This window comes from Taeniopygia guttata, chromosome 18 (assembly GCF_048771995.1).
Source record: "Taeniopygia guttata chromosome 18, bTaeGut7.mat, whole genome shotgun sequence".
Taxonomy (NCBI): Eukaryota; Metazoa; Chordata; class Aves; order Passeriformes; family Estrildidae; genus Taeniopygia; species Taeniopygia guttata.
The window spans coordinates 3,895,180-3,913,761 of record NC_133043.1 but is presented as its reverse complement, the minus strand read 5'-3'; the positions used below and the strand labels follow the sequence as shown (position 1 = coordinate 3,913,761).

Here is an 18,582-nt window from a genome sequence, read left to right as displayed (position 1 = left end):
TTTTCCCCCCAAACCACTATTTTAAAACTATAAGTCTACATCAATGATGATATCCACATCAGCGTGGAATTTTCCAAAAGGAAACAGAAGGAAAACACTCATCTATTTAACAATGTATGGGCTGGATGAACGAGGCCTCTCAGGCTGTTTTACAGAATGGCACAATAGTCACAGCAATTAAGACTAAGCTGGTAACTAGCAATAGTGTTTGTCCTGCTCAGTCCAGACTGTTTGAAACAACCCCCAACAAAAGACCTGGTGGCTTGGCCAGCTGTCAAACCATGGTCCCCAGAGACAGGTAAAGGAAAGGAGTAGGACACATGGCAGGTGGAGAACAAAGGTAAATCAACTTTTGCTACTGGTAACAAAAAAATAGGAAGGAAGGAGATTTTCCCCTTCCCTCTTTCCCCGTAGAAGAATTCAACAGGACACAAAAAGCTCAGCAAAACCACATCAGTCTTTCCCACGGGGGACAAACATTCCTCTGAGCCCCAGTGCGGGAAGGAGGGTGAGGGTGGGCCAATATCCTTCAGAGTGGACCAGCAGGGCTCAGGTCAGAGCCAGGTTCAAGTGGAAAGGCCAGCTTTAGGCTGAAATAGCTCAGGATTAAGGTTTAATGGTGCCAAAACTGGAAGCTGTTGCCAGATGTCACTTCCAAATGAAGTCCATTTCACAAGATTCTACAGACTTTTTAAACTGTCATATTCCTGACAAGCCTCAACACGTCTTGGAGAGGAAAATCAAGCTGCCATTGGCCAAAATCCAAGAATTAAATTCTACTGCAGGAATTTAGGCCAAAATAACATGAAATTTGAGAGAAAAACATTTTAAACACACAAGAATATTGTAATACTGTCTTACATGCTTAAACTGGAAACCATATTGACCTAAAGGATGTAAACTTAAAGTACCTGTGCCAGTAACACAAATGCATATTTTCCTAACAGCCATTTTAATGCCATCTCTCAAGATACATATTTCTGAATTACATAAGATCAAATTTATCCTAATTCACATCATATTAAAAACTATTCAATCTATTAAATCCCTATTACGTCTGTGGGAAAAGCAGGATTGACCTCAGAAATGCAACACACCTCCTGAAGCAACCAGAATAGCCATTATAATCTGACTAAATGCCCTTTACAACCCATGGGAATCATCACTTTTAATCTACTGCCAATGAATTGGACCCTTACACATTAAACCTCATCTGGGAATTCACAGTCCCTGTTTCTACTGGCTGGATCCTCTGCTACTTGCTCACATGTGACATTTCCTAAGAACCACCAGCTCTGGCAAGTGAACAGAGCTTTGCTGAAATGAGAGGCAAAGCCTATTTCCCTAACTAAAGGAAAAACGCTGAGTGAGATTTTCAAATTTTTCCCTCTGCAAATAGAGTGTTTTTAGCCAGTCCCTTATGACAGGAAAGGGAGCTCCGAGTTCCCAGCACACTGCAGCTGTTTGCTTCCAGGTGCTCGCAGCAGAGAGCAGCTATGGTGCCAGCCTCCAGCACGGACACCTCACATCTCACACACCAATTGCAGCCAAACTTCTGGGGCCCCCAGACTCGGTCCCTTGGTCTCAAATACCCATTCCTGATGGCATTTTCACTTTCTTCAGAAAAGATGTAGGCTTTGTGTGTGTCGCCTTCCAGTTCTGACTGATTTGTTGATTAAACGTTTGTGGGCTCAGAAATCTTGTCACTGATCATGGAGGTTCCACATAATTTCATCTGTAGGCTCACAGATTTTAATACAGTTCACTGCTATAGAGGTGTATCTACAAATGTTTAGGATTTTTCTAAATTTTATTTTAAAAATTTATAAATCAATGTCTATCTACACTGAAGTCAACACTGGTTTCCCAGTAATTAAATCAAGAATAGCTCTGATTTCTAATCCCTCAATTCCTGACACATATAATGGTTTAACTGCTTTGATTCCTTACAGCTGTGAACTGTTTTGCTTACTTATCAATTCCTGTTTTGGTATACTCACAGATAATAGAACTACAACAACATTGCTGTTTTCACAAGTCTAGACAAATCCCTGGTGAGCTGGAAATGAAACAAATTCTTTCTACACATATTATCTTCTCTTGAAAGTGGGACATTTGCATCAATTATTTTTGTTTAAAAAGCACGTCTTTATACCTCCCTAGAGAAGAATAAAAATTTTTCTCCATGGATTTGAATACTTACAAGAACATTAAAGAAATTAACATTGCCTTTTTTTGAGAAGTCTGGAAATTCCACAATCTACAATTTACAGAAACTCTGCATTGCCCAGTTGGTCTGGGTATAAATTACATTTCACAATGGCACCATCTGCTGGGAGATGAGCAAGACAGTGAAGCACACTGGGCTTCCCTCACTGCCCCCTTTCACAATTAAACCATTGTTTGATTTTGATATCCAGCACCTCCTCCAAATAGCAACATAAATTAAACCTGTAGGTTTAATTAAATTAATTAAAGGAACCAGAAGGCTGATAATGACAGAATATCACTGAGGCTTTCACCCTGGAACTTCTACTTTTAATACAACAGGAGCTAATTATTACTATTTGGTTTTATGCTTCCTCACTGATACAGTGCAACACTGGAAAGAGCACTAGAAATCTACTTGATTTGTATTTCACACTGCACACATTTCCATGTACCTTAGAAATTCTTTCAGAAAAATAAGAGAAATTCCTTCTTTCGAGATGTGAAATCAATTGATGATTACAATATGATCATGGTCTGTGGGAACACCTGGAACTTTCTCTGTGCCAGTAATGTGTGACTGATTCAGCTCCTCAAGGACATTTTTAGCTGCTGTCCACTACTGGATGAACAAGTTCCTCAGTTCAGAAACACACATCACACCCTGTCACTGTCACACGTGCCCTTTACTGGCAATGGACCAGGATTTGTTTAACATCCAGCATTTCCAGATGGAGCTGGAAAACAGCCTCAAGCTCTGCAGCAATATCCATCAGAGTATCAGCAGTGACAGAGTAGAGGTCAGTAACTTCTGGCTGCAGAGGGAATTAATCCTGGAAATATTTTTCCTTCTCTTACCATTATTTTAATACTGCTTGATGATTCCACAAGCATTATTCCACATCAGTTTCATTAGTAAAATTCAGTTGGTAGTGACTCAATGAGCTGATACAAGTTGACAGAAAATCTTTCAGCAGCCTGTGCAAACCAAGAGGCAGAATTGATTTACTCCTGATCTGCTGCAGGTGCCCACACACAGCCAGCCATTGCTGCTGCTCTATAACTGATTTATGGCTGCACAGTGGGGCAGATACTCCTCAGATACACCTCAGAGTACACCAAGAGAGGCTTGAAAAAGGCTGGAAAATAGATATCATCAGTCCTGGAATATGTGTTCTTTTTTTAAAAGTTTTTTCATTAAATAAGGTAAGTATTGGGGGAGGCAGGGGGGAAGTTTAACTTTCATCAGAGGTTAGGAACCAAAAAAATGTTAAAATTACACCTGTGAGTAAACTGAGTGATTAAGCTAACAGAGCACTCTATTCTGTACTCTTACAGCAATTCCTGAAAACATTTGTCTGGAACACTTTTCATGCAGTGATGTTTGAATGTATCCCAAGAGAAATGCATTAGTAATCCCAGTTTTCGGTATTTCATAATTTTTTTCTTTCTTTTTCTATTGTTGGGAGATGATTTGTTGGACAGACATACCATTTAAAAATATTTAATCTTTGGGGGATTTAGGAGCTGCTAGGTTTATTAAATTTGGTACCCAAAAGTTCCTTTCACCTGCTGACATGTTCTTTGCAATCTGCAATCAATTGAAAAGCATTCACTATGTCAAAATTCTCATTCATAACAGAATAAATTTAAAGTTACCTTAAATATGCATAGAAAAGAGATCCTTTCCTCTTCTTCTCTTATTTGTCCTCCAGAAAAACAATTCTTTCACAATCAAACACCATATTTGAAATAAACAGCAGACTTGCCCCCACAGCCTTTTTGAGTAGGAATGTGAAAATCCAGTATTGAGTAACCTGCCTATATAAGTAAAACCTTTTTGCAGACAAAACAGAAGCCTTGATTTAATTCATCACCAGACATAATTGTCAGTCCATGTGATTTCTGGCAAACCTTCTGCAGACAACCACTGCAGCAGATGCTCCTCCAGAATGCATGACCTCTCAGGATGAGAAACTGGGACTGGGAATAACAATATATAATAATTCTTATAATTTTGCTGAGACACACACATTTCTCAGAAGCCTGTGACAGAACAGACACAGTGTGATGCCATCACAGCCTTACTACAGAACACTATCCCAGCATTTTCATCCTCAAGTTAAAGAACTGACCTTGTGAATGAGAGCACGGTTTGGCTTATTCCCTTCCACCTGCTCACTTGAGGCAGAATATTGTCACAGCACCAAGTGATACATATTTCCCTTTCTGATGTTTTAACTTACTTGTTTTGGTTGGATGACTTCTGTCCTGTTCTGCCATGTTCTGATGCTCATTAATCTTTGTCAAATTTATCCAGTTCTCTCTACATGTACAACCACATTAATTCCAGGCAGAAAATTTGCAAATCTAATAAAAAGGGAAGTCCAAGCTCACACAGTACCTTACTGCTGCTATAAAACTCTGTATACATGCTGAAAAAACCAACATCCTCTTAGTCCAAAGGCAATATCCAGTTCTGCCTGAAAACACTCCAGATGGAAGAAAACTTCTCACTTCCAAACAGAAACCAGGGGCTTGGACCAGCACTTGTCTTCCCTGGACACTCAGGCTGAACATCCTGAGGGAGCCTGCACACCATGAAAGCTGCTATACATGAGAGATTCTGGTGAGACCTAAATGTTTATTTTTTAGAAGGTATGGCTAAATTCACAGCTCCTTTGCTTTACTATTCCCCTTTACCCACACAGCTTCTTAGAAAAAGCATTGGGTTGCAGGTGAGCACCAGCAGCCAGGGCTCCTGAGGGCTGTTTGTGAAGGTTTCTGACAAGAGCAGGCTCCCACAACAGCAAAATGCACAAACAGCCCCATCCTCCCTGCCACAGCTGCATTTTCATACGTGCTTCCTGACAGCTGGGAAAAGATGTTCTGCTCTTGTGGTTTGTTGACAGCGTTTCCACATCAGAAACATTTCTGAGAGGAGGGTGGAGACTGTCTAAAAAGAAATTTTAAAAGAAAACAAACCCAAACAAGTAAACCTCCTCCAAAATTTAAAAAAATGAGGAGGAAGGAAGTGTACACAACGTTCTGTGAGGAAATTTTGCAATGCTGCAACATCCAAGGATTGGAGAGTGATTCTGCATGACCCAGGGAAGGGCTGCAGGGCTTGTTTTGTTGCCTTCAGTAAGTGGAAAGAAAGAAATAAGAAATAAAACAAGGATTGCTATTAAGTATTTTTTTGTGTAAGCAATTGTACAACAGGGCCTGGAGTCCTGCAGAAGGCATTGCCCGTGCATTGCTGACTTTGATTTACTTCACCCAGAGGAAAAAACATCTGTTTGCCGAGCCTGTCATTATGTAGCTTTGTATTACTGATTACTTCATCATACTAGTCATCAGGTTTGTTTATGCAGTACTGTTGAACTCCAATTCTTTATGAGATCTGTACATTCTAATACAAGATCTCACTTCATTATAGCTTAATATTTGAAGCTCAACTAAATATTTTCTTAACAAGCTGGCTAGCTATAAATACTTATTATCATCTTAAAACTTCTATAGATTTTAGACTTTTTTAGACTGTTTTTTTAGAAATTATATTGCTGCTACAAACACACTCAGTGCCACCTACTTCCTTAGTCTCAGCTATATTATCACTTGCCCTATCTCTAGCAAATATATGTCTCTTTGATATGGATCAAAACAGAACAGAACAGAACACTGTTCCCAGAACAGTGCTGGAAAAACTATTCAAAAGGAGGAAGGTGGGGGCTGGTCTTTCCTACCAAGCAACAAGTGACAGGACAAGAGGAATCAGCCTCAAGGTGCACTAGAGGTCGTTTAGATTGGATATTAGGAAAAATTTCTTCATGGAAAAGGTTAGACATTGGCACAGTTTGCCCTGGGAAGTGGTGGAATCACCTGGAGGGATTTAAACACACGCAGATGTGGCACTTGGGGACAGGGTTTAGTGGCTGACCTGGCAGTGCTGGGGGAATGGTTGAACTCAATGCTCTTACAGGCCTTTTCCACCCTCAGTGACTCCCTGGTTCTGAACCGCAGGGCAGGATGGCTCTACCACACAACCCACAGGAGAAACTGCTGCTCATGTCAGACATGTCTCAGGACAGCTGGACACAACATCCACCTGTGTCCCAAACTGCTGCTCACAACATCCACCTGTGTCCAGCTGCTGCTCCCCACCCCACTGCTCTTCTCCCTGCCATAAGCTGAATGTATGTTAAATATGACAAAATTCTCCACAGAAACATGAATAAAGATTAGCACTGATTGGCACAGTTTCCATATTTAGAACTTCCTCAAGTCCTAGGGCCACTCCTCCATCTCCTTCAGAAGAAATATCTCCGCCATGTAACTCCACCAGCTCTCTTGCCCAGAATGCAGAAAATGCTTTTTCTTGCAATTCTGCTGTTTTCCTACTGTAAGCTAAGGACATGTTTCTTTCATACTACAAATCTTTCTAAAGCAGAACCATTGTTTCTTATCTGAAAGATTTTCTTTTTCTTCTCTTAGTTCAAATGTCTCAGCAGATACAGAAAACTACTGCAAATGAAAAAGGTAGGTTCTCTTCTTGATTCTGAGGTATGTGCTGAGGTTGACTGTTAGCCAAATGGGGAGGAATTTAAAAATGTCCAAAAGTTTCATGCTAAATTAAATCTTTTGCCTCTCTGTGCAGTGAATCAGTTTAAAAGTTTCTATACAAAGTTAACTATCTCTTTGCTGACCTGTATATAAAGTCAAAATTGCTTTAACTTGTTACAACACTTTCTCCCCCACAGAAATGTTGTAATTTATTTTAGTCATTATTAGTTCATCATTTCCTATGGAAAGACAGGTTTTTATTGCAAATTCATTTGTATAAGATCATGAAAGGAAACAAATTTGAGAGATAATCAAGGCCCTTACTGCTATTATTCATATGTTCAATCTACTTACACAAGGTTAGTTTTGTGTGTTAATAGACAGCCACAAACAAAATACTGTTTTTGCTTTCAGGTTCACATGCTACCTCTCAACTAATATATAAGGTTACTTTCTCCTACAATTAGTACGCCACAATATTTGAGTTAATCTTTTATACTTCCATTATTTTAACTGCTGCTGTAGTTCAAAGTTATTGTTGATGGCTCATCTGAACACATCAGTGGACTTTTTGTGGCTGTGCCTCTTGCACAAATACAGGCACTTTTCATCATGTGTGAAGCTGCATTCTGGTTTTGAAAAGTAATTGAGCTGCCTGCTATCAGAGGTGGAAAAAGTATAATGGCCCATTTCAACACAAATAAGCATAGCTTGGTTGTCAACGTATTTTGGGAAAAATCTGGGGCTTTCTTGGGTCATAGGTGGAGTCAACTCACTCAGAAGTTTTTTCTTTCCAGAGATGGTGTCCAATCCCAAGCTTGTACTGGTTCAGGGGACTTTGAATGTGGTGATGAAGCAGAATGTTACCCTCTCCTGCCTCTCTGAGCCTGGATCTCCACCTGTTAGATATGCACTGTTCAAGCACAACCAGCAGGTATCTGCTTTAAACAGGTCAGACTTGAGCCCTGCACTGTTCACCCTGACCATCAGCTCTGCCAGCGATGCTGGGGAATACAAGTGCAAAGCTGAGTATAACAACTCCAGTGGTGGAAAATACAGCAACAGCCTCAACTTCACCCTCTTAGGTATGTCTTGCTGTCCACCTTCCCAGCACTGGCTATTGCAGGGGCACGCAGCCATTTTTTTCCTTGACTGAGGAGCTGAACCTTACTGCTCCTCTTACCTCAGGAGCTGGCAGTGCTCTCCTGCCCGGGCTCACAACCCCTCCATCCTCCATGCCCAGCTCCTTTGCCAGTGTTGTTACATCTCTCCTAGTCTTGCCTGGAGCTTGTCCTGTGTTCTGTGATTCAGACTTTTCAGTTTTCTTTCTACAGAGCCAATTTCCAAACCAGTGCTGAGCTCACCAACCTCTCGGGCAAAGAAAGGCCAGAATGTGACCCTGTCCTGTTTCTCAGAGAACGGATCCCTTCCCATCACGTATCTATTCTTCAAAGGAACACAAAACATTTCTCCCCAAAAGACAATGCAGAAGAGGGAAGCAGCTGTGATTCTTCTATTTATCAATTCCCTTAGTGACTTTGGAACCTATAAATGCAAAGCAAATAACAGTTTTCCCAATAATACAAAATACAGCAACAGTTTCAACTTTACATTAGCAGGTATGAATGAAAAGAGGTTACTACTGTTGGCAAACTGGGAGCACACAAAATTCAGAATGTTTTAACTATGCAAGTTTTTAGCCAAATATTTTGATCCTGCAATGTGATATTCAAAATACAATTTCTTAAATTAAAAAATCGAGGTTTTAAAATTAATGCAAAACCATAGAATTCCATGCATCCTAGATTGCACTAGAAGTTGAAGTGACCATGGAAAATGTCTGTAAAATACTCACTTTTGCAAGAGTCCCCTGGTCCACCTTGCAGCAAGCTGCCTTCCTTCTGCTGGGGCACAGAGCCCTTGGGACTCTCATGTACAGTAACATTAACCCCAGTTAATCTAAAAGCTGAAAAAAATTTAAAGTCTTGATTTTAATTTACAAAAAATACTTAAAATATGAAACAATACTTGATTGCATAAACACCTTTTTTTTTTTTTTTTTCCTTCTTTTTGGCAGAAGAGAGAAGCCATTCTCAGCCCCTGATAATTTCTCTTGGGCTGATCCTGCTACTACTTGCAATAGGACTTGCTCTGGCAATTCCATTTTTCATAATTCCTTTGTATAAAGCAAGTGAGTTATTTGCATATCTGTTTCTTATTCCAAAGGTCATTTATATTGTCAATATATTTCAGTGTGTAAACATCACGTTTTCAGTAGAGTAGCTCCTGGTATTTTATCATGGTGCTGAATCTCCTCTGAAGCAGCACCAGCAGCTAAACAAGACTTTGACAAGGCCAAATCTCTGAGCTGTGTTTTAGATTAAAGATCTGGGGTGGGGGAGGCAAAGCAACAGCTAATGTAATGCACAAAAACACTGGAAATTATTAAAATGCCCTTGGTTAAAGAATAATTTTGATTGTGAAAATTACATTACCTGAGATCTCCAAATATTAAAAAATACATTGAAACTGTTTATTTCTAAGAAATATTTATATATATCTACATATAAATACACACAACACATTTTTCTTTTACAATTTGCAGAAAAATTTAAGTCTACCAGGCCCTCAATAGGCCTTACTTCAACAGTGAATGCAGAGGAGTCATATACTGAAAATGAAGTCATATACTCAGAGATTGGTAAGTTCCTGTAACCCCCTGCAGTCAGGAACATTTCTTCAGGTACTGGAAGGGGACACCTACTGACCCTCTTGGCAGAAGCATTATTTGAAATCCCTCAGAATCCATGGCTGCCATCATCTGACAGCCATGCAGCCAAAACTGCAGCTGGTTAAATGAACTGAGGTCTTAATAAATAAGGGTGTAATGGCCATTTACTAACAGACAACAGTGAGCTATATGAAGCTGTAGCAAAATAAAACTTGCATAGCTCCTGCATTCTGTTCAAATTTCTTCAGTACTTTAGTTATTTATTCAATCCTTCTTGAGTTTGGCAAGATTCAAAGTCTATTCAAACTGAAATTATGAAGTGACAACAAAGCAACTGACCTATGTTAAGACATTTTAGTACTTGAATTGCAGAAAACACAAAATAAAGAAGACGTTACCTGACAGCCACAATGCCCTGAACTTGCACATTTATATATTTGCCTTGAATGTGAATGCCTCTTTTCAAGGGGAATAAGAACCGCCCCCCAAACAAACAAATAGCAAAGGCATTGTTTGCAATTTCTAAATATCCAAATGGAGTAACTGTCTCCAAACAAACCTGCCTTCCTGTTCATGCAGTAGATAGAGCTCTCACTGCCCTGCTGGGTCAGCTCAGTGCTGTGCAGCTGCTTGTGCCAGGTCTCAGTCTGCAAGGACAGTGAGAAGAGTTCTGATAAGGCCCATGGATGCTTCATGATTTCTATTCAGTATGGAATCTCACTGCTTTGTTTCAAAATTACAGGAAAAAAAGTCTGATTCTAGTTGTCTGTAATTGAGTTAACTGCTGTTCATCATCTTTAATCCAGAGCCTCTTAGACCAGAAGAAGAATACATGAACTTCTCCATTATAAGAAGAGAAGAGGAAAAAGGTGAAAACCTCAAGCTGTACTATTGGAATATCTGATGCACACAAATATGTTTTGAGGAAACTTTGCTGGGTGGAGGCAGGGCTTAAATGCTTGAAATTGCTTAGAAATTGCTTAGTAATTGCTTTGTTACTATGGAAAAACTAAAATAACATTAAAACTGTTTTGAGGAAGGGGAGGGAAAGAAGGAAGAAAAACCCCAACAAACCATCCTATGGCAAATTCACTGCCTCACTATGAAACCATGCAGATGTTATTAGTAACCACATTACTGATGTAATGTTAATTCTTCTTCTGTGTATCTGTACCAAGAAAGCAATTATGAATTATGTTATTCTGGCTTTTAGCAGGGAAGAGAGCATGTTCTACAGTCTATTCAAAGATCCTCATCAGAGACTGAGTACCAGGTATGATTATATCTTTTTCTGATTAACTTAATCACATACTTTTAAAGAATTTTTCAGCCCTCAAATGTGCTAAGTTCCAGCAAGCTGCATATAAAGAGATGATATTTAGATACCAATTTCCTGGCCTAATCAGTTTATAGACAGACAGTGTAGTTCACTTGTGAAGCAAAATCTCTGAGCCATAATATCTAAGGATTTCAACTTATGAGAAAAAACAAACATATAAAACTTAGAATTACATGTAAAGCTTTCACATAGATTTAAGTTCCTGACCATTTAACAATTTTGCTAACGTAGAAACTGGATTGTTTGCAGACATAAGATAACCAAAAGGCTTTTGTCTAGTGTAACGAAAAAAGAAAAAACATCCCTCTTAGGCACTAGAGGATCTGTATTTGGCCTCTACGTACCTGCAAGGATGGTAATTTCTTAGTTCAACATACTTCAGCTCTCAGAGTAGGGAGAGATTGCTAAAATTAATTTTGGGACAGATGACTTCAAAATGAATTCTGTATCCTGCTACTGGCTATTTCTAAGATGTTGCTGGGTTGTTTTAATACCATGCCATAGCCAGCTTATTTAGAATTCCATGAGTTCAGTAAGTCACATTATGCTAACATTGATTATATCTAGCATACATACTCTATACTTATTGCTGTCACAAATAACTCATTTATAGTTAAGTGAGCACCATGTTAGTAGAAGACGATTTTAAGGCAAGTTCTTGTGTTTCATGACACTGATGACTATCAGAGGCCATGGGCCTTGCTGCACTTTATACAGGGACTGAACAAACTGTACAGGCACTGGAAATCTAGACAATATCAGAAACACGCAGTTCTGTATCTCTGCAAAGTCCTGTATCTGATTTTAACCACTGTGCTTAGGTAGAGGAAAAATACGATCACACATTGATCTTTTTCCACCATTTTGTACACACAGATATTTTGTCCACAAAAAATACTGGTCAAAAAATATTTAAATCTGTTTCTCTATTACTCTTGGTAATATATTTCTGATTTTTTTATGTTTATCAAGTGCAAGATAAGTAGCTTACATGTTTAAGAACTGAAGCCATGTGACTAAAACACATTCCTACAAACAGTACAAAGATACTGATGTTATTAAAATATTTAAGATTGGGAAATCTTTTACATAAAATACCATTTTCCAGCAGAGATCACAACTGTGTTAGCAATACAGATGAAAGCTGAATTTTTAGATTAGGATGGAGCACTTTCATTATGATATTAAACCCAAAGACATAAACAAGAATATGGTTAGCCTTGCTAATAAGGGACAAGTTTTCTCTTCCCTTTTTCCAATGTAACCTGGAAGACAGATTTGACAGAAAACAGGTGCATTATGCAATTTCAGCAGAACTGTTTGCAGAGAAACCACTCAGTCCGTGACAACGCTGAAACCAGCTCAGGCAAAGATGTCTAAGAAAATCCTTTTATTCAACAAGTTTAAGTTTACACATTTTTGGCTGATGCAACATACTTAGTTAAAAAGTCTTTCAGCCTGGAAATATGCATCATTTCCTTCATGGTGGTGTCTCTGCTTCTCAGCTGGACCACTCCATTCTCTAGAGTGCCATCACTTATCAAGACCATGAAGGGAATACTCATCTCATCATACCTGCAGAGAGAAGAACCCACCTGTTACTGCTTTTGGTGCATGAAAAAAATCAGATAACTTACATACAAATGACCATCAACTGTATATATTTAGTTTTGCTATACTGCACTAAGTCCAGTGTGACACCTCCAGCTTTCTTGTTGCCATTCCAGGCTTTCCTGATTACAGTTCTTCAAATTATTTAGCTACTTTAGTATATTAAAATAATCTTATTTAGTAACCTATTAAAGGAATATTTTTCTACAAGCAGAATTTATCTGACTTCATTTTACTGTACATGAACAAGAAATTGCATTTATTTTCTCTCAGAAAAAAACACTCATCACTATGCTCAAGATGCTTTGACATGAGGAGCCATATGCCCCAATCCACTCCTGATCAACAAATCATAACGAAACCCCCAAATGGAATAGCTGTTTTATAGCCACAAACAGTTCCATCCCATCACTAATGGCAGTGGCTCCAGACTTGGAAGAACTGTCAAGTTCAAGACTAGACACAGTGTGTTGTTTGAAAGAGTGCTTAAGAATTAAACACAGAATCACACCAGATGCAAAAACATGGGTGAAGGTGGGAAACAGTTCTGCAAGTTAATAATTCATCTGGATAAATTTGTTTTTTACATGAGTTTTAAAAATTAGCTGATATATACTTTTCATAATAAACTACTTGAATCCAAGTCTGTAGTACAAGATCCACACCTGTAACTGTACTCAGTGACTTCCTAGTGAAAAAAGAAATATTTACAGCAGTTCACAGAAAGTCATCTTTGACCTTCATAGCTTAATTTACAAAAGACTGTTTCTCCTTACTTTGTATAAAGATGTTCCAGAGACACGTGCACAGTTTCCAGATAACCTGGCCATACAGAAATTCCATTTTCTGTCAGTTCATTGAACAGTCCTTGACAAACCTGTGTTCATTTAAAAACAAAAGTTAAAACACAGACTTTGAGGGTTGAGACTCAATACAAAGAAACCATTAAAGCTCTTAACAAGTGTGGTATTAACTTTCCTAGATGGTGTTTATTTGCTGGCTGAAATAATCTCAAATCAGAAAGCAGCCTGGCAGTTCTGTCTCCACTTCTGTTTAAAAACATGCCAGTGTAAGTTTCCTCCCTTCCACAGGGACTTCATGACTGACTTAAATGAAAACTTAGAAAAAATCCTTCTGAACATGTATTCATGCTTTAAGGTAATTCTGAAATATTAAGAAGCTGAGAGGGATGGTGTTATTCATTTTCCTTAATTTTGCATGGGACAAGCATCAGCTCTATTGTACCAAAAGCAGTTGTGTTCACGTAAGGAACTGTCTGCAGTGAATTCTTTTGACTTGGCTGTGACCCACAAGCTGAAGAGTAGGAGCACCACGAACTCTGCACAACCAGGAATCTTCAGGAGTCAAAGCAGCAGCATGATTTTTCTCAATATAAACATTGTCTGAATTGTAACAGATTACATGGAGAGTCAATGCTCAAGACTGAAATACTCTCTTACAACATACCTGCCTCAGCTCTGTCGTTGGACCTTTTCCTACATCCAAGGCCACTTTAAGGGGTGCCAAGCAAGGATGAAGCTTAAGTACCTAATAAATTTACAAAAGCCATCAGATTACTAAATGTCTTTATCATGCAATTCTAAACAGAACTAGGAAATAGAAATTTGTAAAAAATTAAATTAAGGTTCTAAACATGCAAAAATTTTCTTACAGCACAAAATCTTGAATTAGAAGCAAGCTGTATTTTATGTAATGAGCACACAGTCCACCTACATTCACATGGCAGAAATTATTCTATTTTGGCTGAGCTCCAGAAAAGAGATGAAGATTTGTTAGCAGAGTTCCATCACCTTGAATGGAGTCAGGGTGATGAGAGACAGCCCAGCAGGCAGCTCCCATCCAGCCTACTGCCTGTTCTTAAAGACCAAACAACTGCCTCAATAACAGGCACTGACAGCCAGCACTCAAACTCTAGAAAGTGGGGAGAATGGTGGTCCCTGGGGAGATGCCCCATTACCACCTGTGACCCATTTTCTCTACTCTTCTCAGCCACTTTCAAATGCTGCTGGAAAAGACAAATTGCTCTTTCCCACAAACTGCAGCTACATTCTAATTTCTCTTAATTCCATCACTTGCATGGCAAGATCCTACCTACTGACCAGAGAGAAGGGTAAAGCAGGAAAAGGGGACCTCAGAATGAGAAAAATTGTTTATATGGGTGATAGGGACCACAGGGGCTGTGCCACTGGGCCAGCCTGGTGCTCCCAGTGAAAGGGTTCAGTCTGCCCCCATTGGGAAGGGATCAGGATGGCCACGTGGGAAAAGGAGACAGTGCCATGCTTGAATTTACCACATTGTCTGGGGGGGGGTTTACTTATTTTCTGACATTTTCTACATGAAGTTACCTTTCTCTGAGAATTTTTCTTTGCTGTTAATGGATTCTCAACTACCTGTAGAGAATCAAAGAGATACGCTAACACTCCTCGGTCCAGATTCCCGCTCACAGACAGAACATGAGGGATGACATTCTTCCTTCCATCTCGGCCCTGAAGAGAAAAAACCCACTCTTATTTCATCTAAAACATAGACATTTATTTAAAATATTACCAGCAATCTTAGTGTATCTGTAACCAGGTAAGGCTGTAACAGTGGGGAAAGCAGGTCAGGGCAAGATGGGATTCGTTTCTTGCTCTGCCACTTTGATCATAAATTTATATCTATGGCAAATACACTTGAAACTCTGCATTTTCTTTTGGAGGTTTGTAGATTACTTCCAAGTGACCATGAGTCCCCACATTCTGAGAAATCCCTATGTAACCGAGTTTAGTAGAAATAAACTGCAAAAGCAGGAAAGACAGGACTGTCATGAGAAGGAGAAAGTTGCAATTTACTAGTTACAAATAGAAAGTTACTTTGGTTTTATTTGTTCAACCTAACTCCAAACATTGCCATTTATTAGGTTTGTCCCTCTTCAACATATTCAGTGGAGAGGTTTGCCTCTGGTCCATCCCTCCTTTTTCTATAAAGCCATTTTTATAACCCAATAATCTACAAAAACTTCTACATATGTGAAAGTGAACAAGCTACAGCAAGAAAGAAGACTCCTCACATTTACAGGCTCTTTTTGATGCAAAACAAAGTTTGAGTTTGTGTTTCCATCTATTCACAGATACAGATAAAAGCTATGGCACTGACAACAGCTGTCTTGTCAACAGGGTTTATTTCTAACTCTGAAGAATTCCTTGCAAAAAAAAAAAAAGTACCAAACACTATTTTGTCATCTTTGAAAATAAAGGTCTAAGTGCAGAGTATCAACTGTACTATTCTTGCAGCAAATTAATAAAAAGCCAACCATGTGCTAAGCAACTGGATCAGCAAAGAATCCATTTCTCTCACACATTACCATCTTTATCAGGAAAGATGTTTAATACAGTCAAGCTTACAAGTAATTTAGATCTCTCTCCTGGATACAGCTGTAGCAGTTCAGTATCACCAAGGTTCTTCAGCGTTTCTATTGTTTCTGTCCCCCAAGGAAAGCTATAATGTAACTTAAATCCTCTCCTGCCTTCTTCATCCTGAAAGTCACTGCTGCTGAAGTTAGACGGGCCTACAGCAAACTGAAAATAACAGGTATGAGAGGTGATTGCTACTGCAAATCCCACAGCAACTACAAAAAACGAGTCTGCAATGCAAACTGAAGTCTCTGATTTTCAGTAAAAGGTTTTTATAAGTTAAAGCCCAAATCTCTTGGTTGTTTTTTGGCATTTCCATCTCACATCACTGACAAACACAAAACATTTGCCTTTCTGCAAGTCATGTTATAAACTAGTAAACAGGTTTGTCATCAACTTCAGTAGCTTCTCAATTTCCACAAGAAATGCACTTAAAACAGGCCAGCAATGTGAGGCCACAAAACCAACCAGGGTGACTATTCCCCCACTGAGACATAAAGGAGCAGGCAAAGATTCCCCATGGATATTCTGCTTTTACCTTTCTCCACCACTGGAGCCTCTGGCGCAGCCAGTAATCGAGCCACTGTCCTGCAGTTCTGGGAGAACTAAACCAGGCAAGCAAAGATGTGGTCCTCTCGCCTATTCTTTAAACAACAGCAAGGGCAGCAAGTTAACACCTTGGGAAATAACAGGGGAAAAGCAAGAAACAGCATTCAAAAATAATCCAAAAATGAAACAGTTGGTTTAGGTATTATAAGGGATTAACTCCTCTATTACTCTACCTTGTAAGGTTTCTGTTGTGTTGTTCATTTCCTGAAACAGAATGTTTACTTTCTGGAACAGAATGAAAGCACACTCCAATTTGAGCGAGGCCACAGGGCAGTCTTTTGTTCACCAGCTCTAAGCAGCTGACATATTGTGCCAGAACACCTACAAAACACAAAGCCCTGTTTTTAGTGGCCACAGGAAAGTTTCTAATATTTTAACTCTACCAAGAACAAATGAAGCACATATTATAGATGTGTTGTTTGTACATGCAGTCCCACTATCTTTACTAGCACTGAAGCTTTACAGACATGGCCTCAGCAGGCTGGTTCCTCTGGGCGCATTGATTTTAATGCGCTTTTCCCCGAATTACAGGGAGCATATTCGCTGTCCACCTGTGCTGGTCAGGTCCTTGAAAAGTACACATATTCACAGCCTACAGAAGGAACATTCCCACCGCACCAGCGCAGCTGGAAAAATCCCTTGAATGCAGCTGCTTCGCTCGCAGCAAGAAGCTCGTGCGCAGGGTGCAGGCTGAGCGGCGCCGCCCGGGACCTACCGGGCAGGAGGCTCTCCCGCAGCAGCCCCGCGGCCCCCAGTACTTCTTCCAGGGCCGGGCCGCCGGGGCTCTGCGCGCATCCCTGGAGGGCTTCGCGCAGCGTCTCCGGGTGCAGCAGCCGCAGCCCCTGCGCGCCCCGCAGAGCGCCGGGCGGGCCGTGGAGCGGCGCGTCCACGGGGAACACCTGCTCCCGCACGGGCAGCGCCGAGTCCCACCACTGCGCCGCCAGGTTGGCGCGCAGCGCGGCGCCCAGCGGCCCGAAGCCGGGGTGGCGGCCGCTCAGGTAGGCGCTCCAGGGCACCGGCCCCGCGCCGCCCCGTAGGAAGAGCCGCCGCCAGCACACCTCCAGCAGCTCCGCCCCGCCCGCCACCTCGGCAGCACCGCCGCCCTCTGAGTACGGCCGCGCCGAGCACCCGGCCGGCTCCGCCCGCTCCGGGTCTCGCCGCCGCCTCGGCTGTCCCAGGGCGGCGCGGCCGCACCAGCGGCAGCCTTGGCGGGAGCCCAGCGCCATCTTGCCGCTCCCTCACGGCGGGGCTGCGAGGGGAGGGGGGGCAGTGTGTGGGGAGGACGTGGTAGCTATTGCGCACGCGCAGTGCCCCGCGCGGGAAGCGGGGCGGTGGCGGTATGGCAGTCGCGCATGCGCAATGAAATCACCGCGGCCTCACTGCGACCGCGGGCCGAAGGTCAGGGACAGTCCGAGGGGAATTTTCTGTCCCCAGGCTGATCTTCTAACCTTTCGTCATGATGCAGCCAGATAACTGATGCTAAAGGAATTGACGTCTCGGAGCTGAATTTTCTCGCTTTTTGTAAACATAACTAATGCTGTCAGGCAACTTCTACAATAGAAGTTGCTTAATAAAGGAGCTAGTTTCAAGTATTGGGTAAGTTTACACCACACAAATAAACATAAATTGCGTAGGCAGAGAATATGCAATAAATAGGTGGGTTCTCGTACATTTTACTGTAAAAAAAGATGTAACTTTTTACCCCTTGGTGTGCTTGATACCCAGAATCAACCTTGAGCCCCGCGCAGAATAAACAATGTCTCTTTTATAACCAAACCCGTCTACAGAGCTCTCTAGAGAGCAACCAGGCCGCACGTGCCGGGGTCACACCTGGCCTGCCCCTGTGGGACAGGGACGTCCAGAGCTGGCCAGCGCTGGGGACTGGGAAGGGGACGAGGGGGCAGACGCTGCCCTCGCTGTCACCGAACACGCTGCAGCTGCACGGGACGTTCCTGGGGAAAAGCCGCTCTGGAGCCGCCGCGGGGGCAGCGCGCAGAGCTCCGCGGGGGCAGCAGCGCGCCCGACGCACACAGAGCAGCAGGCAGAGCTCCGCGGGGGCAGCAGCGCGCCCGACGCACACAGAGCAGCAGGCAGAGCTCTGCGGGGGC

General features: G+C 41.4%; 3 protein-coding genes across 11 annotated transcripts in view; 1 reads left to right on the top strand and 2 right to left on the bottom strand.

The window, feature by feature from the left end:
- Positions 1-12,416, bottom strand: part of PECAM1 (platelet and endothelial cell adhesion molecule 1) — a 44,945-nt gene extending 32,529 nt beyond the window's left edge. For all 7 annotated transcript variants that reach the window (XM_030287448.4, XM_030287449.4, XM_030287451.4 and 4 more), the window contains exons 1-3: positions 12,279-12,416; positions 10,062-10,149; positions 8,627-8,737 (exon numbers count right to left, since the gene is read on the bottom strand). In XM_030287448.4, the coding sequence (XP_030143308.4) occupies positions 8,627-8,737; positions 10,062-10,077 (127 nt within the window). In that variant the 5' untranslated portion in view covers positions 10,078-10,149; positions 12,279-12,416. The remainder of the gene's footprint in view (positions 1-8,626; positions 8,738-10,061; positions 10,150-12,278) is intronic.
- MILR1 (mast cell immunoglobulin like receptor 1) lies at positions 6,444-12,662 on the top strand. 3 transcript variants are annotated; one of them, XM_030287484.4, is made up of 9 exons: positions 6,444-6,610; positions 6,703-6,747; positions 7,569-7,856; positions 8,106-8,390; positions 8,849-8,962; positions 9,377-9,472; positions 10,309-10,371; positions 10,719-10,775; positions 12,347-12,662. In XM_030287484.4, exons 1-8 carry the CDS (start codon positions 6,568-6,570, stop codon positions 10,766-10,768), a joined length of 984 nt encoding a protein of 327 aa, XP_030143344.4. In that variant the 5' UTR covers positions 6,444-6,567; the 3' UTR covers positions 10,769-10,775; positions 12,347-12,662. The 3 variants fall into 3 exon arrangements, with proteins under 3 accessions (XP_030143344.4, XP_030143341.4, XP_072793071.1); XM_030287481.4 differs by having other exon boundaries at positions 10,716-10,775; XM_072936970.1 differs by lacking the exon at positions 8,849-8,962 and having other exon boundaries at positions 10,716-10,775.
- Positions 12,217-18,463, bottom strand: POLG2 (DNA polymerase gamma 2, accessory subunit). The gene is made up of 8 exons (XM_002194622.5): positions 17,190-18,463; positions 16,648-16,795; positions 16,404-16,509; positions 15,857-16,030; positions 14,819-14,959; positions 13,920-14,000; positions 13,229-13,329; positions 12,217-12,416 (listed from the first exon to the last, which is right to left on the bottom strand). The coding sequence occupies exons 1-8, from the start codon at positions 17,698-17,700 to the stop codon at positions 12,251-12,253; spliced, it is 1,428 nt and encodes a 475-aa protein (XP_002194658.2). The 5' UTR covers positions 17,701-18,463; the 3' UTR covers positions 12,217-12,250.
- Between the last annotated feature and the right edge of the window lie 119 nt (positions 18,464-18,582).